This window comes from Gymnoscopelus microlampas (assembly GCF_963454915.1).
Source record: "Gymnoscopelus microlampas genome assembly, chromosome: 5".
Taxonomy (NCBI): domain Eukaryota; kingdom Metazoa; phylum Chordata; class Actinopteri; order Myctophiformes; family Myctophidae; genus Gymnoscopelus; species Gymnoscopelus microlampas.
In genome coordinates this window covers 41,024,553-41,048,071 of record NC_139942.1, presented here as the reverse complement: position 1 = coordinate 41,048,071, position 23,519 = coordinate 41,024,553, and the positions used below count along the sequence as shown (strand labels likewise).

The window sequence follows — 23,519 nt, the reverse complement described above, 5'->3', positions numbered from 1 at the left end:
ACTGACTCAGTCACTGCATCTAATTTGTTTTTTAATTAATGAATTTACACCCTCAGATGCTCACATATATCTGCTAGTGAAGCTCAGCCCTCTGTGACCAAATATTTTCTCTGTCTCGTAGGTCCAGAAACTCCAGTCCATTTTGAAACCCATGATGTTACGCAGGCTGAAGGAGGATGTTGAGAAGAACCTGGCACCCAAACAAGAGACCATCATCGAGGTAGGATCATCCAGTTAAAGAACTGGAACTCTTTGGTCTTTGGTCAAAAATTCAACATCAGTCAGTCAATTGGTTAGCCTAAAAGTTAGGCAAGTAGGCATGTGATGACTGATTTGAGCTTTCTGGACAAAATATGGGTGAGGCATAGGGGTAACCTTCACCCGGATCAGACTTTTGGAAAACTGATCTTTTGGCTCCAAGTCGGCTGTGAGTTTGTAAATTTAGTAACGTAATTTGACCTTTCATCAACATGAATTGTTTAAACTCACACAGACACTATATACATAAATGTCATGAACAATGCATGTGCATTCAGATGTATGTGTAAAATAAAAACAATTATAATAATAGTCGGGCTAGCGCCTTTTTTCACACAATAGCATTTGCAGTTCAGGTACACACACAGTTTGTGTACAGTAAATCCCATATGCATATGCATTTTAGACTAGCAGTGGGATATGGCAACAATGGAAGTGAAAACACCGAAATCAGAATAGTGGTAATTTGCATGTGATTTCGAGGTGTTTAAGATAACGTTTCGTATTGCATCAGACTACTCTTAACAGTCATGAATAGGCAGATGGATAGCATATCTCTATAATGGAAAGAGATATCAAAACGGTTTTGATGGATGAAATCCTGTTCAAGTAAGTGACATTAAAGGTCCCATGTGTAAAAAAGGTCGGTATGGTCCTTTCTGTATACTGTAAGGATATTTTCCATTGAAATACATTGACAATGAATCTGCATTGTTCCTCCTTTGAAGGCTGGATGACTTGTCTGAGCTAGATAAAACTTGTATTGTGTTACAGTGTTATTATTTTTATTCAATAGAGTTGTAGGTGTTTTTCGCTCTAGAGAATTAGGCTATGTTCTTCCCACTCTTCCAACTCGCCCACGTTGACGGTGCTGAAGAACAAAATGAGGTTGTCAAGAGAGTTGAAGGACTCAGATAACAACCCACTAATAACAATCAAACCTATACTGATACAACATATGAGAGAAAGGTTTTAAGCTACCCAAGGGACCTTTGTGGGTTTACCTGGCACTTAATATTGCATTTTATATAATCGTGTGCTGACCATGGACCCCACTTATTGGCCTACACAGCCCTCAGAACCCAAGTGGATTTGGCCCATGCCTGTCATTGTGAAAACCTGACTGTCTATGCTCTTAGGTTGAGTTGACGGATATGCAGAAGAAGTACTACAGAGCCATCCTGGAGAGGAACTTCAGCTTTCTCAGCGCAGGAGCCACCAGTAACAGCAATGTCCCTAATCTGCTCAACACCATGATGGAGCTGCGCAAGTGCTGCAACCACCCCTACCTCATTACTGGTACTGCATCTAAACATTAACCAACCTAGCCTCATTACTGGTACTGCATCTAAACATTAACCACCCCTACCTCATTACTGGTACTGCATCTAAACATTAACCAACCCAGCCTCATTACTGGTACTGCATCTTAACATAAACCACCCCTACTTCATTACTGGTACTGCATCTTAACATAAACCACGCCTACCTCATTACTGGTACTGCATCTAAACATTAACCAACCCAGCCTCATTACTGGTACTGCATCTTAACATAAACCACCCCTACTTCATTACTGGTACTGCATCTTAACATAAACCACGCCTACCTCATTACTGGTACTGCATCTAAACATTAACCAACCCAGCCTCATTACTGGTACTCCATCTTAACATAAACCACGCCTACCTCATTACTGGTACTGCATCTAAACATTAACCAACCCAGCCTCATTACTGGTACTGCATCTAAACATTAACCAACCCAGCCTCATTACTGGTACTGCATCTAAACATTAACCAACCTAGCCTCATTACTGGTACTGCATCTTAACACAAACCACCCCTACCTCATTACTGGTACTGCATCTTAATATTCACCACCCCTACCTCATTACTGTACATAAATGTGTTTCATATTATTGCCTCTTCTGTGCTTACCACGATTTTTGTCTTTTGTAAATGTGTCCAGCTTGTCAATGAATTGTTCTTAATAACAGTAGAATCATCAAAATGATTCAGTCATGCACATCACTAGTGGGCACTGACATTGTTATTAGATGCCAATGTTTTTATTACGGTACCAGTCAGCCAGAACAGAATGGGCTAGGACTTTTGCTATGATTGCTTACCTCCCAAAGGTGAAGAAAACTTGGCTGTGACACTTAGTATTGCTAGTATTGTTAATACAAAAGCTGAAGAAAGACACATCACTTGTTTATTTTCATCACAGATTATCACCGACATGCTTTGGTTACCTTTCAATATTAAAAATATCAATCTCATACTGTAATGAGTAATGCAACTCTTTACTTATTCTCTGGTCCCTCTGTCATCCAGGCGCAGAGGAGAAGATTGTAGGGGAGATGCGGAGGAAGTATGACCCCCTGGCCCCAGACTTCCACTTGCAGGCCCTGATTCGGTCGGCCGGCAAGCTGGTGCTGCTGGACAAACTGCTGCCTCGCCTCAAAGCTGGCGGACACAAAGTGCTCATCTTCTCTCAGATGGTGCGCTGCTTGGACATCCTGGAGGACTACCTCATTAACAAGAGGTACGATTTTGGTGTTTGACGTTCTAGCAGTAGAATGTAATACTGACAGAGAATCGTACCAGGATTTGATGTTGAACTTGGGCAATGACAATTATTGAAGACATCTGTCTTAACCCTTTAAGACCTGAAGCTATTTCTACAAATGTCTTCTAATTCCCAACAGTATTCTGAAAAAAACATATGTTTCTATATCAGTGGTGCTCAAACTTTTTCATGTCAAGGACCCCCAAAATGATATGTGTTTGGTCGCGAAACCCCATCTTGTTCCAGGGACCAAAGATTTGAGGAAGCAAAGATTTGAGTTAAAAATGTTTTAAAACAATATATATTCCAAGATTTGCACACATTTTCACGATTTCTCAAAAATAGAAGATCTGCAAGCTTGTTGCGCGGCACTCGGTGCCGCGCTATGAGCTTGTACTGTATATCTGCTATTTTTGAATAGCCAAAGTGTAAAATAATGCTTTTTAGCTCAAATCAAAAAGTGACACAGATGCGTCCCAGGTCTTAATGGGTTAAGTGGATGTCTGGATGATTTACACCTTGGCTTGGCCTAAATGACTGTTGATGTCACTGCTTTGTCATGTTGAATTCATTTGACAAATCCATGATGAGTAAGCTATTTATCCTCTGGTTTTGCCCAGATACCTTTATGAACGTATTGATGGCAGAGTGCGGGGGAACCTGAGACAGGCCGCCATCGACCGTTTCAGTAAGCCCGACTCGGACCGTTTCGTCTTCCTGCTATGTACTCGCGCTGGAGGCCTGGGCATCAACCTCACAGCTGCCGATACCTGTGTCATATTCGACTCTGACTGGAACCCTCAGAACGACCTCCAGGTACTGCATTGTACTCGACTGTCTGATCCAAAGCTAAATCTTTCCCCCTTTGTGTAAAAGCTAAATCTTTCCCCCTTTGAAATTTATGTACATTTGGGGAGTGTTTTAAGTTGTGAAAAATGTAGCTTGTTTTATTATTTTAATGGCTTTATTCACATTTTCCTGTGAAAGTTAAAATAATCATAAAAGAAAAAAATGCTATTCAGTTTAGTCCTCCCTCAGATTTTTTTGTGGCATGAGTTTTCAGGGAGGCATTTTTGCCCCTTGCCCCTGTATATTTTTGACGTAACTCTAACCTTTATGCTCCTGACATTTTGAATGCTTATCCTTGTGACCTTTCCACTCTCTTCCTCCAGGCCCAGGCGCGATGCCATCGTATCGGCCAGTCCAAGGCGGTGAAGGTGTACCGCCTGATTACCAGGAATTCCTATGAGAGGGAGATGCTGGACAAAGCAAGTCTGAAGCTAGGTCTGGACCGTGCCGTGCTGCAGAGCATGAGCGGCAACAAAGAGAGCAGTGTCAACGGGGTGAGAGAGAGCTCCATGGTCCTTAGGTTCAATTTGGCAGATTATGTTCTGGATTGCTTGGGTTGGGACATTACGTCCTCTAAATGCTTCAGATGTAAATAGTTGTTTGTGATACCAAAGTATGCAATTATGTTTTCTTGCATATTTCCCTTCAGAACACTTGAGCTAAATGGCCTTTTGTGGTATAACTTTATCCCCTTTTCCTTTCAGCAGGTCCAGCAGTTCTCCAAGAAAGAGATCGAGGACCTGTTGAGGAAAGGTGCCTACGCCGCCATCATGGACGAGAATGATGAGGGCAACCGATTCTGCGAGGAGGACATCGACCAGATCCTGCAGCGCAGGGCCACCACCATTACCATTGAGAGCGAGGGAAAGGGCTCCACCTTCTCTAAGGCCAGCTTTGTGGCGTCCGAGAACCGCACCGACATCGCCCTCGACGACCCCGAGTTCTGGCAGAAGTGGGCCAAGAAGGCCGACATTGACTACGACACTATGAACAGAAAGGTAAAGGCTATGACCATAAGGTAACATCATTGACCAGGATAATATATATGTTGCTATAGCCGACCATATCAATCACAGTATCTTCCACATATGCCAAAAATAAATCATCAACCGACCGGCGGTTATGTCAGGACTGAGTTTATGCCAGTCTTCATAAACAATGTACTGATGCCATGGCCGGTTATTCAAAATGTATTTAGAAACGCAATAATGATAACTAATTTATTGTGGAAATCTTTATTAAACACCGTAACATTATTGTCAACCAGGAAGTGCCCCGCCAAATAAGGGTGTTGGCTGAGAACAGATGTTGCTGGCTGGCCTAACCCTTGTTCTTATGTGGCCATTTTGTTTTTGTTTCTTTTGTAGCCGAATTGTTTCACACTCTGTTTTGGTTCCTTTGCGGCCAAATAAACTCCAGTGTCTCCTCTACCACACCAATCACAGAAATTGTTTTTGGCGGCTGATTTTCATCCATGTTTGACATGTCCAGACACTCTATGGAGGAAATTCCTTGAAGAAAATTGCTGCCCTTTTATATACCTTTGGCAGTTTTTGAGCTGTGCCTTTCCCGGTGCACTGTGCTGATTACACTACAGGGCCACCACATCGACGTAATGCAGCAATTGCAGTTCAAATAAAACGACAGAAATCCACCAAATGCAATGTTTATTAGAAAATACAGTTTTCCATGAAGACACCCATCAGTGCCTTCATATAAGTGTCTTCAGACAGTCTTTTGTCAAGACCTGGATGCGGCACAAAATCTGATGGAGGCAGCCGCCTTGTAATTCTTTATGCAGGAAAAATCCTGCTCAATGGTATGCATGGCACTGACACTGCAAAGTTTGTTTCCCACTGTAGCACCCCATGCAACTAATGCACTTGTGGCACTGTGAGGTACTCGGACTAAAAGCATCAACCAAATTGCGTATATGATGTATATTAGAATCATCACTAACGCGTCTCCCTCTCTCTCCCTGTCCGTTTTCCTCTGTTGCCGTGTAGAACACCCTTGTGATCGACACTCCCCGAGTGCGCAAACAGACCCGGCAGTTCTCGACCCTGCGAGGCGAGGGCGGTGAGCTCTCTGACATGGACAGTGACGACGAGTACCCTCCTGCCAACTCCAGGCAATCCCGCCCCTCGCGACGCTCTGACCGCCACAGCGGAGGAGGTTACGGCCGCACCGACTGCTTCCGGGTGGAGAAACACCTGCTCATCTATGGGTAGGCTGACAGTATAGACTGTGTTAGCCAAACAACAGTTTTTATTCGAAAATTCAGATTTGCCACCATCTTGTATTCACTTCTATGTGCGAGCTTGTGTGACATTCATTTTTGTCCTCTTGGCTAAGTCTGAAATTGGATGCCACAGTTGCATTTTCAAGTAAAACAAATATGAAAGACAATCAACAATAAATATGTTCTAAAAATATATAAAAATGTGTTAAATAAAATAAAACAATAAAAACTATTACACATATATCGCATCCTAGTGACAGATCTTGTAGTGTGTCCACGACGACTTAAGACAGCCGATTGCGAGCGTTGTGTAGTGTGAACTGCTCAGCTATCTGACGACTTTTAAAGTCGTTCAGAGTGAAGGGAGCATTATAGACGGAGAAGGAAGGAAAGATACTGAAGGAGAAAGTTCATGCAGGGCAGCTGATGGAACATTTACAGAAATGGGAGAGACTGAAGGAGAAGGTTCATGCAGGGCATCTGATTGAACATCTACAGAAATAAGAGGGAAAGGACAAATGATTCAGAAGCAGAATGGGAGTCCAGTGATGGAGATGCAGATTCATTCTGAGATGACAGCCAAGTAAAAGAAAAAAGCAGTGAGAATGGAGAGACGAGGAAAGAAACGGTTAAATTCCACCCCTCCATTTGGATAGCATCATTGTTTTAGTAATTGCGTATCTCAAATTGTCACATTATGTAACAACATAATATGTTATTTCCTCAGTAAAACTAGAAATGATGATAAACTGCTAGGGCGTGCTATGTATTTAGGGTTTTTATACAAGCAAAGCAGCCGTTATCCGTTTGTACACTCGAGTTATGGGGGTCCTTGAAATTAAAAAGTTTGAGAACCAATTGTCTAAGGCAGTGGTCCTCAATCCATGGGACCCCCAACATGATTTTGGGGGTGTCCCCAGGTGACAGTGAAGTGACAATTTAAGGACTTTTAAGACCTTTTTAATACCTCAAACAATTAGAAGGCAAAAAAGACCATTACTGCATCAAAAGTAATCAACAAACTATACTATTAAAAACTGGTGAAACATTTGTCAAGAAATATAAGAAAGAGACAAACTTTTTGAAAATAGCAGATCTACAAGCTCACAACGCAATGCGAGGCGTTGTGAGCTTGTAGTTCTGCTATTTTCACAATATTTATCTGCGTAACCGAGTCAAAATAAATGTAATGCCTCAACTCCCACTATTCCAAGTGCTTGTCAGGTTGGGGGGGTCCCCAGTTACTTCAAATATGATAATTTTGGGGGGTCGCGGCCTAAAAAGGTTGAGAACCACTGGTCTAAGGCAGCGATCTTATGATGAGACAAAACCTTTATATTTGTTACGTGTCCTAACTCACACCTGTCTCTCTTCCTTTCCGTGGGCAGCTGGGGTCGCTGGCGGGACATCCTATCTCACGCTAGGTGCAAGCGCCGCCTGGGTGAGCGCGACGTGGAGACGATCTGCCGCGTCATTCTGGTCTTCTGCCTGCTCCACTACCGCGGTGACGAGAACATCAAGAGCTTCATCTGGGAGCTCATCACGCCACCAGAGAATGGCCTTCAGCCGCAACAACTGCTCAACCACTCCGGTAGGAAGGCACACTGTTTGTTTGAAACGAATTTGGGTGATTTTGTGAACAAGTAACAAAAAGGAGGGGAAAACATAACTTATAAAAAAAAGTGTTTGCTGAATCACATTCCCAATTTAAACCATAATACCAATTCCAAAGCAGGTTTTACTTGGAAATGGTGGAATCCTAGTGTTTGTCTCATGTCCTCATGTCTATGCCTGTTTATGCGTTGAGGCTAATTCATTCTTTATTGCACAATTCTTTGGACCCAAGTCTCTGAAACTGAGAAAGGTTAAAAAAGAAATTCATCTTTTTTTTGTCTAGCCAATAAACCAAATTGTGTAAATGAGTATAAATGAGCCTTTAGTGGTTCTTAAACTCATGTGTCATTCCCTGCTCCCAGGTCTGTCCATCCCTGTGCCACGAGGCAGGAAGGGCAAGAGGGTGAAGGCCCAGAGCACCTTTGACGTGCAGAAGGTGGAGTGGATCCGCAAGTACAACCCTGACACACTCCTGGTGGACGACAGCTACCGCAAACACCTCAAACACCAGTGCAACAAGTTAGTGCGGCCCTACCACATTTGTGCAAAGTAAAATCGCTTGTTAATGTAACTGAGATTGTAAGAAAATGTGTTGTGTTTGCACATGCATGTGCACTTGTGTATCCACACAGCATGCATATCGTTGATGACGATAATATCTGACGATAATATCAAAAATATTAAAAGTTCCAGATCTCACAAAATGTTGTGAGATTGTATATTTATGAAAAACCTTAAAATATGGAGATACAAGGTTTCTACCCGATAGCAACAATATGTGTTTAATTATAAACCTCTTCTTGTGTTTCCTTCTCCTGCAGGGTGTTGCTAAGGGTGCGAATGCTCTACTACCTGAAACAGGAGGTGATTGGTGAGCATGCAGACTCCCTCCTGAGAGGAGTCAATATCAGGTATCAAAAAAAAAAACTTTCCACTCATACACCCGTGCTCTGTCCCTCATATACACATGCACGTCACCTTCCCACTGTAAAGCTGACTTGATGTCTTTCCAGGGATGTTGACATCTGGATGCCTGAAATGGAACAGCAGGACGTGCCGGCAGGGTGGTGGGACATTTGGGCTGATCGCTCCCTCCTTGTCGGAGTCTACAAACATGGTGTGGCTTGTTCATGTGTTCCTAATGCATATGCCAAAAAAACTGCACTTGATTAGGCCTAGTGTTTGCGAAAACTTCGCATTTGTCATCGGGTGTAACTTTTAAGGCAAACTCTAAATACACCTAGGCAAGGCAGTTTTATTTGTATAGCACATTTCAACGGGTATTCAATGTTCTTTTCTTTTAAGCTGCTGTGTCGTCCTTTACCGTCTCCTGCATGTATCTGTCTGACCTTGGAGTTACTGGCCGGTGCCTCTAGCTTTGGGTTACCAATGTGCCATTGTCTTGTATTCTAAAAAAAGCTAACGGCCTTGCTCACTATTGCCAGGTTATGAGATGTACACCACAATGCGTGCCGATCCCTACCTTAGCTTCCTGGAGCGAGCCGGCCGACCTGACGACAAAGCCATTGATGCTGAGCAGCACACAGGGGACGGCGAGATGGGAGATGAGTGAGTAAATACCCTCTGTAACCACCAAATGCTACTAGTTATAGCGAACGTCCACCTTTTTCCACTCTCGGTGACACTTTGTTTTTTTGTGACTTCCAGCGCTGACTACGACAAATATTCGGAGGATCCGGAGTTCAAGCCCGCATCAAGACTCCCCAAGGACCTCTATGATGAGGTGAGACTCCTGGATCCAGTCGCAATACAGCCCTTGTGTTGGTTCACTTTTCTGCTCTAATACCCGATTTACACTTTGTCGTACAGCGGTATCACGCACTGAAAATATTTTTTTGGCATGTGCCATGGCTCATAAATGAAGCATAATACATTCACATACTGGGTGAACATCCATGAAATGATTATCCACCCCTCTGGCCAAGCTAAACACCTTCCTGTCCCTCCAATCAGCCTGACTCTATGAACATGGACGAGGAGATTTCTGTAGAGGACAAGATGGGGCCGACAGTCCCCCAGAGCTCCTCCACCCAGAGTGGCGCATGCGAGTGGCCCACCAGCTCGACTCTCACGGCCCGTCTACGGCGGCTGATCACCGCCTACCAGCGCACCTACAGACAGGAGCAACTGAAGATCGAGGCGGAGGCCAAGGGCGACCGCAGGCGCAGGCGCTGTGAACAGGCCAGCAAGCTGAAGGAGATAGCTCGCCAGGAGCGCCAACAGAGGTATACTATACACACATGGTTGTATAATTGTACATTAGGGCTTCCAGACCGGTGCAATGCAGGGCTTGAAGACCTGTGCAATGCTCGAAGGACCGCTGGACCAGTGTGTCCTGCGGTTGATTGGTGCTCCGTCGCATAACCTTGTGGTTACTTAAGTGACATTCTCATGGTCCAATGCACAGTTAACCCATTAAGACCTGAAGCTGATTCTACAAATGTCTTCTAAATCCTAACTATCCTGTTTTGTTAAACGTATGTTGCTATATTATCAGTGGTTCTCAAACTTTTTCATGTCATTGACCCCCAAAATTATATGTGGCCGCGGACCCCCATCTGAAAAATAATTTGTTCCAGGGACCCCCAGAAGCAAAGATTTGAGTTACAAATATTTCACGATTTTTCCAAAAATAGCAGATCTACAAGCTCATATCGCGGCACTGGGTGCCGCGCTATGAGCTTGTATATCTGCTATTTTTGAAAAGCCCAAAAAAATCTAAAATGACACAGATGCGTTCCCGGTCTTAATGGGTCAAACGGTAGTCCAACTTTCCTTTGCTTTACCTCTCTCATTCTCCTAGGTGGACCCGTAGGGAGGAGTGTGACTTCTACCGCGTGGTGTCCACTTTTGGTGTAGAGAAACTAAAGGGGGAACCAGGCCTCCCTGACAGCAAGGAGTCCGATTTCGAGTGGTCTCGCTTTCGCACCTTTGCTCGTTTGGACAAGAAAACAGACGAGAGCCTGAGTCGGTACTTCCGTTGCTTCGTAGCCATGTGCCGCCGGGTCTGCCACCTGCGGCCAACTCGTGGTGAAGGTGAGAACACGTGACAAATAATGTTTATGTTTTTCATAGTTTCTGCCGAGCATTGCATTCTAGCTTTGCACGTAAGTAACTGATAGTTTTCACAGTTTGAGAAGGTAAGGAACACAGTATTTAAATCTCACAAAAAGTAAAACAAATTAAGTCTGATTGTTCTATTTTTCCAGTGAATAGAGCTTCAGTTTAATGGCAAGAATGTGTTTAATATGTTTTGTTTTTGAAATGATGGTTGTTTGTCAAATTTGCCCCTGGGGCCAAATGAAATCAAAGAATGTAATATACTGTCACTGAGTGTGTATCCAGACACTACAAGCCTCCATTGTTTACAAAACATTTTTCTGCCAGATCCATCAGATGCTTCCCAGTCTCTAGCCCCCATCACTGAAGAGCGTGCATCACGCACCCTGTACCGCATCAGCCTACTGCGGCGTCTTCGAGAGCGTGTCCTCCCCCACCCCTCCCTGGAAGAGCGGCTTCCTCTGGCCCCGCCCAGTTCGGAGCTGCCCTCCTGGTGGAGCATACCGACCCACGACCGCGAGCTAATGCTGGGCGCCGCGCTGCACGGAGTCAGCCGCACCGAACTCTCCATCTTTGCCGACCCGCAGTTCTCCTTCGGCCTGGTCCGCCAGGACTTCATGGCCAACCAACAGGCTCCCCCGCCTCTTCCGCCACCACCCCCCCAGCCGCAGCCCTCCTCCATCACGACGCCCCTCATTCAGCCGAAGGTCGAGGACGAGGACGATGAAGCACCCGCGGTGAAAGAGGAAGTGGTTGACGATTCCCCCCGGCTGCAGCTCGGAGCCGAAGTCAAACCTGAGCTCCAGAGCACGCCCCTGAGTCACCACGACAGCAAGAGTCGAGGACGGAGCTGGGGCTTCAAGAGGCCGAGAGAGAGGGGTCCCAGAGCCGAAAGAGTGAGGAAGGAAGGGAGGGAAGGGATGTCTGACACTGAATCCGATTCCGAATCCGGCACGTCGTCCTCTGAGCGCTCAGGGAGCAGTGATGAGAGCGGAGAAAGCGAGGGAGAGAAAGGTTAGTCTGCCGCTTCAGGAATCCTGTATAATAATGGTGTACGTGAGTGTATTACCACACTAATGGAACATGCCCTCCCCTTTCATTTGGTTCTCTTCACAGGTATGAAGATGGGTGACGGAGATGAAGAGAACAGCTTACTCTCAATGACTCCATCACAAGACGGCACTCCTCTCCCTGATCCTCTCAGAGTGGACTGGCCCAAGGTAATATACAATGGGCAAAAAGCAACAAAGGCAGCTTCGACTTGGTACAATTATAATTTGTAACACACAGACACACCTCTGTGCACTTATGTGGAGGCTTTTTTGGAGCAGGTGTGTCAGACACAAACTATAAAATGGAAATGGATCCCGCACAATGTCTGAAGCTTACTAGAGTCAGGACTAACACTTCCTTATATAGGTATGGACACATTAAGTCCAGAATAGATTTTAAAATCCTTTTAATAACCTATAAAGCATTACATGGGTGAATCTGTACTATGCGTGGGGATACCTTGCTTGATTTAATATTTATATACTTTTTATTTATTTTTTGTACACTTTATTGCTTGCTTTTTATTTCTATGTATGCGTGCTTATGTGTATTTTCTTTCATATATATATATATATATATATATTTTTTTTTTTCTTCTTTTTTTTCTTCTATTTTTATTATCATTATTATTTTTTATCTGAGATCTCTCAACATAAGGACTGAAGTTACTTCAAATAAGGATCCCTCTCATCTCATCAGGACTGAATAGCCCGTAACATAAGAGTGTTAACTATACCAGAAATGTACTCATTTAATGTATATGTGATGCCCAACATGACCTAACTTGCTCTAAGAAAAATAAAATAAAAAGAAAGTTAAAAAAAAAAAAAAAAAGCATTACATGGGCTGGCCCCACTTTATATCACTGACTTACTGCACTCAAATCCTAATGTGAGATCTCTTTAATATATACAATTTAATATTTTTTGAATAATAGTATATCCAGTGAATGTTTTCACTGGATTAAATAATATTTTCTTTGCAAGCTTAGACAGACATGCTCTTAATTAACTCTTCTCTGTGCCAGGACCGTGTGTTGATCAACCGGCTGGATAGCTTGTGCACTATGGTTGCGAGCGGCCAGTGGCCATCGGGCCGGCGCTACATACCAGAGGTCCAGCTCACCCCAGGCACCGAAGAGGTGGTAGGAGATGACATGGGCTACATGCGGCTGATGCGCAAGGCAAACATCCCACCCGGAGCTGAAGGCGAGGACGGGGAGTTCACCGTCAAACTTCTCAAGGTATGAAGAACGTGGTGGAAGTGAATGTTCGAACGACACAGCTCTTGACTTCGTTCAGCTGAGCCATGTTTCCACAGAGGGGCCCTGCAGCAGGGCACAATGCATCAGTAGCAGTGACGGTATCCAATGAAACATGTTTTAAACCCTCTTACTACTGCATACGGTTGTGGTTTGAAATTTCACATCATGCCGCAGCCAGGCAGACTAGGTTGATTTCTCATGAAGGTCGGCGAAAGTGAGCACAGAGATGTCTCTTTGTCAAAGTTTACGCTCCTCCAAGTTCAGCTATAAATCAAATGAAATCCCAAATGGTAGTGCCTAGAGTTGACTCCAAACCATCCAGTCACACACTTTTAGGCATATACTGTACTGTTCGAAGAGGATCTTAACATGCACTTATTAGTCAAAAATGGTCTTTGGTGCCTCTGGAATCTGTGCATTACATTACACGTCGTCAGTGGTTTTTCAGTCTTCAAACATGCTGATGATCGAATGAAACGGACAACGCAGTTCAAGGTTACACATTTTAGTGAGAATTTCTAACAATTTTACATACATTTTTTGTCTCGATTTTAGCTATGTAGCACTACATGTAAATATCTGTTTGTATCAAACATTGCATTATATTTAAAATATGATAGCTTGCCTCGAAATGGTGTAAAGCAAATTCTGCATGCATCTTTTTCTTTACTTTAACCCATTAATACCTGGAATGCATCTGTGTCACTTTAGATTTCTTTGGCTATTCAAAAATAGCAGATATACAAGCTCATAGCACGGCACCGAGTGCCGCGCTATGAGCTTGTAGATCTGCTATTTTTGAAAAATCTTGAACTTTTTTTTTTCTCTTTTTTTTTTTTTTTCATAAAAATGTTAGGATTTAGAAAACATTTTTAAGAATCGCCTCAGGTCTTAATGAGTTAAAAGCTTCTGTATTATGGCCAACCTGCGAACCACCTGGCCCCCTTTGTGACCCAGAGTTTGAAAAGCACTGAGTTGAAGTTTTAACGATTAGTTGATCATGGCCCTCTGTCTCTTCCACTGTCAGGAGGAAGGGCTGAAGCTGACCTTCTCTAAGCATGCCATGATGCCCAACGGCTCGGGAGGGGAGAGCAGCGGCCGCAAGAAGCGTAAAGACCATGAGGTACAGAGTAGGGATGGGCATTTTCTTGTAAACGGGTACACGTGGAGTGTTGAACGATTTTGTAAACGTACCGTGACATCATATTTATACAAATTAAAATTGCAGCAACTGTATGTAGCGCAGTTGAGCTGATGGGTCAGAAGTAATTGAAGGAAACCGTCTCATTACAAAGATAACAAGGTGTGAACGGCATCCAATTGCACACGATGTCTCTTTATCAGCTATGGGTCCAAATCAAAGCTTTGTTTAAACGATTAACCATTTAAACATCACATCTAGTACTGTTTCTTGTTTAAATGTGTTCCTCTGTAGTACAGTGTCGTGTTTACATGTGTTCCTCTGTAGTACAGTGTCGTGTTTACATGTGTTCCTCTGTAGTACAGTGTCGTGTTTACATGTGTTCATATTTTATGACGTCAAAACCGGTTGTGCAAAGGATGGGACTTTTTCTTTTGACTATTAATGCATTCATACAGTGGTGCTTTGTATTTACGTTAATGTATTTGTATATACTTGTATATACTTGTATAATTATTAGACATCGTTTTACAGTTTGCTCTCTAATCCAACAATTAGGAAATCAATAATCACATGAAATCCAAATAAAACATGGAATGGAAGTGTGCAAAGGCTCAAACTATTGATTGAATTCCCAAACAATGCTTTTTCGCAGAATAAAAGCGTGTTTGACAAACATTTGAGTGTTGATTTAATAATAATAAATGTTATTTGTAATGCACTTTTCATTCACAAGGAATCTGAGTGCCACATGGTAAAACATCATCAATCATATAAAGTTAAAAAGCAGGATTTAAAAACAGATGTGACTAAACAACAATTCAACACGAAAATTCCCTCTGAAACAAAAACGTTTTCAGGCCTATTTTAAAAGAGTCCAGGGTCTGTGGTGCTCTCAGGTCAAAAGGCTGTTCCACAGGCGCGGCGCTGCCGAGCAGAAGGCCCGTTCACCCATAGTACGTAGATTTGTACCAGGGACATTGAGGAGGAATCTGCTCGTAGATCTGAGGGTGCGGGTGGAATTTTGTGGGGGCCTAATTAATTTCTGTAGGTAGGGAGGGGCATGTCCATTTAGAATTTGAATGTCAACAAAATGCACAGCCCTTGGCACAACATAAACATGAATGTGATAGAGCTTTCATACTGACATGTTTTAATCCAATGCCGGTGGTCCTCTCAGGCATCTCAGTTATCAGACCCAGATGGACTGGTCCATGACCCAATGGAGCGTACCCCACGACGCAGGGACCCTCCCAACTGGCTGAAGGAGAACCCCGACTATGAGGTGGAGGGAGACATGCTGGAGGTAACTCCGAACATTGTATAATTTTGTTGCTGTCGGGAAGAAACCTTGAATTTCCATATTTCAATGTCACATTTCAGTGTACCACTTCTTTCATGAGAATGTAAAGATTTATCATCAACTCTAACCTTTTTAAAGTTAGAGTTAGAAGGATGTTGTAGTCTTCATTTTGGCTTTGTTGACTTTTTTTCTCTGGCACCCTAGCTTCTGGTGAATAGGAGCAAGAGGAAGAGGAGAAGGAAGAGGGCCGACAAAGCCCTTACAGGCAGTGAGAAGATCAAGCTCATCCACATGAGGACAGGAAAGAAGGTGAAACATAATTGGTCGAGGCTGTCAGTGACGATAAATATTCATATTCATTCATTTCATTTCATTTTATTGTTTTATTTTGTTTATTATTTTGGCATGTTGGCATTGTAAAAACTGTTTCAATTGTGTCTGAATAATCCCGTAAGGGATGGGCTGTGAAAGGCGGCCGGACACGAAAATAAATCATTCATTCATTCATTCATTCATTGTACAACCCTGTCTGCCTTAGGTTGGGGCTGCATTCTGTCCCATGCTGCAGGATCTGAGGGAGCATCTGGAGGAGAATCATGACCACGCTGTAGCTCCTGATTGGTCCGAAACTGTCCGCAACTCTGTAAGTTAGTGAAAATAGCAGATCTAAGAAGCTCACAAAGCATCGTTAGCTTGTAGATCTGCTATTTTTGCGAGAGACTCCGGCATACAACGGAGCATGAATGAAGCATTACTCATGCCTATGTCGTTAAATCATTACCACAGCAGCAAATGCGGGTAGGTCGACATTGTCTGAATACACAAATCCGCTTCAAATAACCGTGATCTTTTAGTACTAAAGATAAGATTTGAGAAAAGATCTGATTTGCCTGTAGTCTGAACAAAGCCCTGGTTACACCAGCTTTGTCCTTGTGAAGCACTTTTGCATGTAGGCAGTCGCCACACTAGGACATAAACACAAGCAGCCTAGCATGTATACTGTACTTGTGGTTTCCCCATTAAATATCACGTTGATATGCAGCTTTGTTTACAATCTGCACATATAGTAACGTACCATCGACTGGTAAAGATTGGGCCACAACCATTATTAGACTCTAACATTGCAGCACTCTCATCTTGCAGGGTTTCCTACCCGAGAGCCTCTTCCACCGTCTCCTTTCGGACTCGGACATCCCCAAGAAACCACGGCGCCGTCACCACCACCACCACCACCACCATCACGCTCCGGTGCCCGCCCCCGAAGAAGAGGACCCTCTCCTGGGGGGAGTTGAAGAAGAGACCCTGGTCTCGGACGGTGCCTACATGATGGATGAGGAGGAGTTGGAGACCTCCCACCACTTCCTCACCAGCCCGGACTTTGATGTGAAAATGGAGGGCGGCGACAGCCTCTCCCAAGGGGGCTACGACAGCTCGGATCAGGAAGCCCTGCTGGACGACGTCATCATGACGCAGAAAGACTCTGACGACTCCTCTAGCTCAGAGGATTGACCGAACAACAACCCAGACGTTTCTCCGACTCGGTCACCTCTCACTCTCAAAAAATGATATCATGTTATCATGAAATCACGTTATTCCTCATTTATTTTTATCAAGTGTATCTGAATTATGGATGAATAATTCCGTTCCTATTTTTATTCATTTGTTTTATGTAATGTTTTGTTTTGTTTATTTTGATCAGGAAACAAGCAGGTTTGCACCCGACCGTGTTCATTCCCATTATTCGTAATGACGCTCTAGCTCTCTCTCTCCTCGGAACATCCTCTGTGTCATACTCGGCCTGCAACCAGGTGGCGCCAAATGCCACGCTCTATTGTTTCACAACTCGCCGCTCTCCCGTCTTTTCCTCCAGTCCTAGTAATGCCGTCGCATTCCCAGCCGTGACCAAAAGGGGGGGAGGGGGGCACCCAGCTGTACAGAAACACATCTTGATTTGTTTTTATCAATGAGCCCCCATGCTGGCGCTATGTGAAAATGGAATGAGTGGATGGACACACACAAACACACACACACACGTGTACTGCAGTGAACGTGATTTGAGATCCCCTCGATATGATTACATTCAGCCACTGTAGGTGCATCTAGATGAGTCGCTGAGCTATGAGGGGATCCGGTGTGTGGATGTACATGTTTTTCATTCTAGGGGAGGGCAGGGGAGGGAATGGAGAGGGAGGGAGAGTGAAGGGGGGGCGGGGGTTATATTAGTTACTGATGCAGTGCTAGGAGGATGGGTGTATTGTATAATGTAGAGCTGGTCAGTTGTGTGCTATGGTGCAAAGATGACGGCTATGAGTAATTATTCTTGTTTTATGACCTGACTGTATCTGTGATATGAAATAACAGCAATCTACAGTGAAAGCAACCGTGTCCCTTAGTTTGTGTGTTGTTGTGAAAGTTGGTGTCATCAAAGACACAATAAGGAAATCAATCTGACATCATTTGTAGAGTTGTTCCGATACAGATATTAGTATCAGAAAAGCTGCCGATACTGCCTAAAATACTGGTATCGGTATCGGCGAGTATACCAGTCTATGCCATTAGGATACCACATAATGTATCACGTCATGATATGTCATTTACAGCATTGGTTCTGAAAGTGGGGTCCGGGGACCCCCAGGGGTACTTGAGGGGATACCAGGGGGTCCCCAGCTAAATGATTTATAGGAACCAAATGGACCCTTATGGGTCTGTAACTCAGAGAGTGTACACATGGAACCAAATGGACCCCAAATTAACGGGTCCATTTGGTTCCATGTGTACACTCTCAGAGTTAAATTAACATTGATTTTACAATAAGAATTGGGGTCCCAGAGATAGAAATGCCATTAAATGGGGGTCCGTAGCCAATGCATGTCAAACTGGGGGGGTCCTTAAATTACAATGAAATGAGAATCATTGCTAGAGCCGTAAGAATCTTCTCTTATGGGGGTCCCTGGCTGGCATATCTTTTCAAATGGGGGTCCGCGGGCGTCAATGTGGGGGTCGATGTTGCACTTCTCAAACTTTTTAATTTGAAGGACCCCCCCATAATTCTGAGAGTGTACAAATGGAACCAAATGGACCCATAGGGCCCATTTGGTTCCATTTGCACACTCTGAGTTACAGACCTGTGAGGGTCCATTTGGAACCCTCAAGAGTCCCTGGACCCCACTTTGAGAACCACTGTCTTAGATTTTCTTTTAATTACACAGGTATCGGATCGGTACTTTGTATCGGGAAGGAAAAATGGTATTCGTAGGATTTGGTACATCTCTAATCATTTTTGCCTTCATTTTATAATCTGGGCAAACTGTGCTACAAATGGCTGCCTTGATTGCACATGTGCCTGTATGTACGTGTATGTCCCCAAAATGTTGTCTGTCTGTCCACACTAATCTCGCAAACCAGTACACCAGTCGGTGCCAAATGTCTTGTGCACGCAGTGTCAGCAGGCGCTCTTGAATATATGGCATATATGGCTTCGTGAAACCTATTTTTTTCCTTTTAAAAAAAAAAAATATCTCTGCCGTCATGTTGATGACGTAAGTGTGGGTCTCCATTTTTGGGCAAGACTGATGTCGACGTATCAGATGTACTCTGATCTGATACCATTGCCTGACATTATATTCAAACACAAAAACTGTTGTCATTGATGCAAAACTATGGTATGGTTTCCGTGTGTAATCTAGCTATGTGAGCCATGAGAAATATGTGGAACTCCATATTTGGGCAGAGTGTGGGACATGCATACATAGGGTGCCTTCGGAAATATAGCTCTGAGCGCACTGGCCAATATATATATATTACAAACTAATTGGCGAGTGCGCTCGACGCACCCATAGTTGCGACCGTAGGTCGCATTTACTATGGAAACCTGCTCCAGGTGTCCGTCCGTCCCTCCGTCACACACGTCCCGTCACACTTTTGCCCTGCTCATATCTCCGCACCCGTTGCCCCGATCCATGCCAGATTTTGCACACACACTCCTTACCTGCCAAACTACACCCTCCAAGGACCCCCGGAGCTCCAGGGACCCCCAGCTGCCTCGGGGACCCCCAAGTGTAAAAAATCAGCACGTCACACTTTTGCCCTGCTCATATCTCCGCACCCCTTGCCCCGATCCATGCCAGATTTTGCACACACACTCCTTACCTGCCAAACTACACCCTCCAAGGACCCCCGGAGCTCCAGGGACCCCCAGCTGCCTCGGGGACCCCCAAGTGTAAAAAATGAGCACATGTGGACAAATTACCAAATGACCACCCCAACGGGGCTGCTCACGGGGCATTCCCGGGGACCACCCACTCCTGGTGCTCCAGAACGGATGCAAAAGTGGTGGCGCCCCCAGTGGAGGACCCCCTGCCACTGCAGCTCACATAAAATGCCGTAACTCGGGCTAGGAGCGTCCGGGAGAGCCGCGGCCGGTACCTATTCGTCCGCCAAGGCAACGCGGACACCCCACCCCTAATTTCTCACATGGCCCTCTTCTAGCGCCACCTTCAGGCCGCTTTTCCCAACACATTTTTGCCCACTACTCCTACAGTTTTGCCCCTAAAAACACGCAAATTGCTACACACAGTATGTCTACACTCATGTCATCAACATGCCTGCCACCACATTTCTTAGACCACCAAACAAAACTATACATTGCCCACACAACTAGGAACCAATCGCCGTTACAGCCCTCTTCTGTATACATGTGACCTACGGTCGCTTATCTCCCGATTAGGGAGTCTTACTGGTATCCTATGGAATCCTAGTTATTAAGTGTCATGACAATATCAGTATCAGTCATACACTGGCCATAGCCTGGAGGTGGACGGTGGATGTCTGGATGAGGTTATACTGTAAATCTTATGGAGTGTGTTGTCCAACCTCAATGTGTCATGGCATAAGGCGCAAACAAATCAGTCGGCTCCATATAGGCACAAAAGAGGTCATGCCCATATATGGACATATACTGATGACATCAGCGATCTACATATATGGGCATAAAAACGTCCAGGACTGACGGATACACAGATGTTGTCCTGAGCCACAGATCCGATCGCTATGGTCATGTGCATGCATACAGTATATGGGACCGACCGACTTCAAACTCGGCGAGCGCAGCTGCAAGGACTCGACGGTGTGTGGTGCCTGCTGTCGAGTAGTTCGGATATCCAGTTTTCCAGAATCGCCGATCCAACCAATATGCCCATATATGGGTATTCCAATAAATGGGCATATATTGATGACGACATGGGGATCTCCATATATGGGCATAAAAGGGACACAGACAGACGGATGCAACGGGTACTCTGACAAGGTCAGAGTACGACTACGACGTAAAGGTGTGAGGGCCGCATAGCCCGCATAGTGGCCCGAACTCTAGATGTGAGGGCTGCATAGCGGCCAGAACCTCTAGATAACAAAAGTAGCATAGTGATTGACAGTTTTGAAAAATATTCAGGGATTGATTGACTTCCTTGCCTTTGTGACAACATGCAGAAGAAATGTGATGCTTGGTGTAGTGCTTTGTGAGATCACAGATAAAGGAGGAAAGAACAAGCAGGAAAAGCAATAAATGAAGAAGAAAACTAGGTAAGTAAACCAGAAAGCTTGTGCAATCTGCCAGCAATGGGACAGACATGACCCCAAGTAAATCCACAGAGGGGGGCTTTCATTGATTGATTGAATACTTCATTTAACAGTTTGCAAATAGTACAGTGATACGATTTTACAATGATGCTAAAAGGATAACGCCAAAAATCCTAGGGGCTTGTTTACATTGTGGACCTGTGTACTCAATTCATTGAGACATTTAAAGATATACATCACAGTAAGTAAAGTACAGTAAAGGTACAGTAAAGGGGGGGACAAGTACAGTAAAGGGGGGGACATTTCTGGTGTTAAGCTAAGATGTTTTTTCTAGGACCAGTCACAAATTGCAGACAGGTGCTCTTTTGGTGGTTTTGAAGGAAGGTAAGGAGTCACTTTTTGATGTCTGGTGGTAGGGCATTCTAGATTCCACATTTTGGTGGCATAGCAGTAGAACGAATTTAACCCCACGTTTGTGCCGAATCTGGGTTGAACAAGATCAGTGGAGGTCCCTCTGTTGTTCCTGTGTGTGTCTTTCATGTTATTGAAGTAGTCTGACAGGTACATGGGTATCCCTGCTCTCTTGAGTATCTTGAAGACGAGGTCCATTGCAAGTTGCTGTACTCTGTCCTCTACCCTGAGCCATCCCACCCTAGCATAATGGTCATGGGTAGGTGAGTTCTAGGTGTGAGGCCAAGCAATAGCCTGACCAGTTTGTTTTGAGAGGTCCGAAGCTTTGTTTTTAATGCCTTTGTGCAGTTTGTGGTGCAGAGTACCATGAGGTGCATGCATAGTCAAAATGACATTGGGATTGGATGAGTGCTCCAGCTAGAGTCCTCAATGTATTCCTACTGACCACCGAGTAGATCTAGCTCAAATCTTGTTCTTTAATTGACTTTACTGATTACTTTTGTTGCCATGTTTTTCACTGGAAAGATTGTCCTCTAAAATAAACCCAGCTAGATAATTTCCATGTGCTGTGTGTGCAGCCTGTTTCCAGTGGTTCCATGAAGGCTGTGAGATGGGGGTTCTAGATGATGATGATGGCTTGTTTCCAGAAATGTAATGAGCTTATTTCTGCTGGTTGGTTGCTTTTATGCCTAAATATATTACAAATAAACGTGTCACAAACGCTGGTGCTAAATACCTGTGTTGTTTGCAACTCCATTACTTTATCCGCACACTAATGTGTGTCTCAAGATCCCGAATTGTGTCTAGCTATGTATTGCCTGGTTTGAAATGTAATTGGCTACTTTGTACAATAGGTCTATCATTTCAAATCAATATTTTTGTGTATTTACCATATAGCCTACTCAAAAACATCGATTTGTGTTATGTCTATTGTTATCTATCTATATATAACCAGTAAGACTCCCTAATCGGGAGATAAGCGACCGTAGGTCACATGTATACAGAAGAGGGCTGTAACGGCGATTGGTTCCTAGTTGTGTGGGCAATGTATAGTTTTGTTTGGTGGTCTAAGAAATGTGGTGGCAGGCATGTTGATGACATGAGTGTACACATACTGTGTAGTGTGTAGCAATTTGCGTGTTTTTAGGGGCAAAACTGTAGGAGTAGTGGGCAAAAATGTGTTGTGAAAAGCGGCCTGAAGGTGGCGCTAGAAGAGGGCCATGTGAGAAATTAGGGGTGGGGTGTCCGCGTTGCCTTGGCGGACGAATAGGTACCGGCCGCGGCTCTCCCGGACGCTCCTAGCCCGAGTTACGGCATTTTATGTGAGCTGCAGTGGCAGGGGGTCCTCCACTGGGGGCGCCACCACTTTTGCATCCGTTCTGGAGCACCAGGAGTGGGTGGTCCCCGGGAATGCCCCGTGAGCAGCCCCGTTGGGGTGGTCATTTGGTAATTTGTCCACATGTGCTCATTTTTTACACTTGGGGGTCCCCGAGGCAGCTGGGGGTCCCTGGAGGTCCGGGGGTCCTTGGAGGGTGTAGTTTGGCAGGTAAGGAGTGTGTGTGCAAAATCTGGCATGGATCGGGGCAACGGGTGCGGAGATATGAGCAGGGCAAAAGTGTGACGGGACGTGTGTGACGGAGGCAAAAGTGTGACGGGACGTGTGTGACGGAGGGACGGACGGACACCTGGAGCAGGTTTCTATAGTAAATGCGACCTACGGTCGCAATTATGAATTTCCCTCTACAAAATAGCACCTTGGCAGGACCCTATGGGCAGGATGGATACAGGATAGGTTGGCACTAGGGACATCTGGGCACCTCAATGTAAAAATGGTTATTTTGTCCAAAATGTTAAAAAATAAAATATTTGAAAAATGCTGTTAAGCAATGTAAAGTATACATGATGTGAACATGCAGTACATCATTATCAGATTCAGACTTTATCCTTCAACTTCTTGTTTATGCCCCAAAAAGAATTTGTAGTAATTGTAGAAATATTAGACCTTAATTGTCGAATGTATAAGCATGTTCTAATCATGTATACTTTACTTAACCTAAAAACATTTTCCATATATATATATATATATATATATATAATTTTTTTAATGTTTTTTTTACATTTTGGGAAAAATAGCCAATTTAACACCGAGATA

At 44.3% G+C, this 23,519-nt stretch overlaps 1 protein-coding gene across 5 annotated transcripts in view; it reads left to right on the top strand.

The window, feature by feature from the left end:
• chd8 (chromodomain helicase DNA binding protein 8) overlaps positions 1–17,539 on the top strand; it is a 29,125-nt gene extending 11,586 nt beyond the window's left edge. For 3 of the 5 annotated variants that reach the window (XM_084057426.1, XM_084057423.1, XM_084057424.1), the window contains exons 18-40: positions 122–220; positions 1,398–1,557; positions 2,598–2,808; positions 3,453–3,648; positions 4,005–4,175; positions 4,386–4,679; positions 5,688–5,908; positions 7,312–7,514; positions 7,900–8,056; positions 8,359–8,448; positions 8,551–8,654; positions 8,983–9,106; positions 9,206–9,281; positions 9,512–9,783; positions 10,362–10,594; positions 10,946–11,632; positions 11,735–11,838; positions 12,699–12,914; positions 13,963–14,058; positions 15,257–15,382; positions 15,584–15,688; positions 15,918–16,022; positions 16,523–17,539. In XM_084057426.1, the coding sequence (XP_083913552.1) occupies positions 122–220; positions 1,398–1,557; positions 2,598–2,808; positions 3,453–3,648; positions 4,005–4,175; positions 4,386–4,679; positions 5,688–5,908; positions 7,312–7,514; positions 7,900–8,056; positions 8,359–8,448; positions 8,551–8,654; positions 8,983–9,106; positions 9,206–9,281; positions 9,512–9,783; positions 10,362–10,594; positions 10,946–11,632; positions 11,735–11,838; positions 12,699–12,914; positions 13,963–14,058; positions 15,257–15,382; positions 15,584–15,688; positions 15,918–16,022; positions 16,523–16,888 (4,416 nt within the window). In that variant the 3' untranslated portion in view covers positions 16,889–17,539. The remainder of the gene's footprint in view (positions 1–121; positions 221–1,397; positions 1,558–2,597; positions 2,809–3,452; positions 3,649–4,004; positions 4,176–4,385; positions 4,680–5,687; positions 5,909–7,311; positions 7,515–7,899; positions 8,057–8,358; positions 8,449–8,550; positions 8,655–8,982; positions 9,107–9,205; positions 9,282–9,511; positions 9,784–10,361; positions 10,595–10,945; positions 11,633–11,734; positions 11,839–12,698; positions 12,915–13,962; positions 14,059–15,256; positions 15,383–15,583; positions 15,689–15,917; positions 16,023–16,522) is intronic. The other 2 variants (XM_084057427.1, XM_084057425.1) reach the window with 1 other exon arrangement.
• Positions 17,540–23,519: the final 5,980 nt, after the last annotated feature.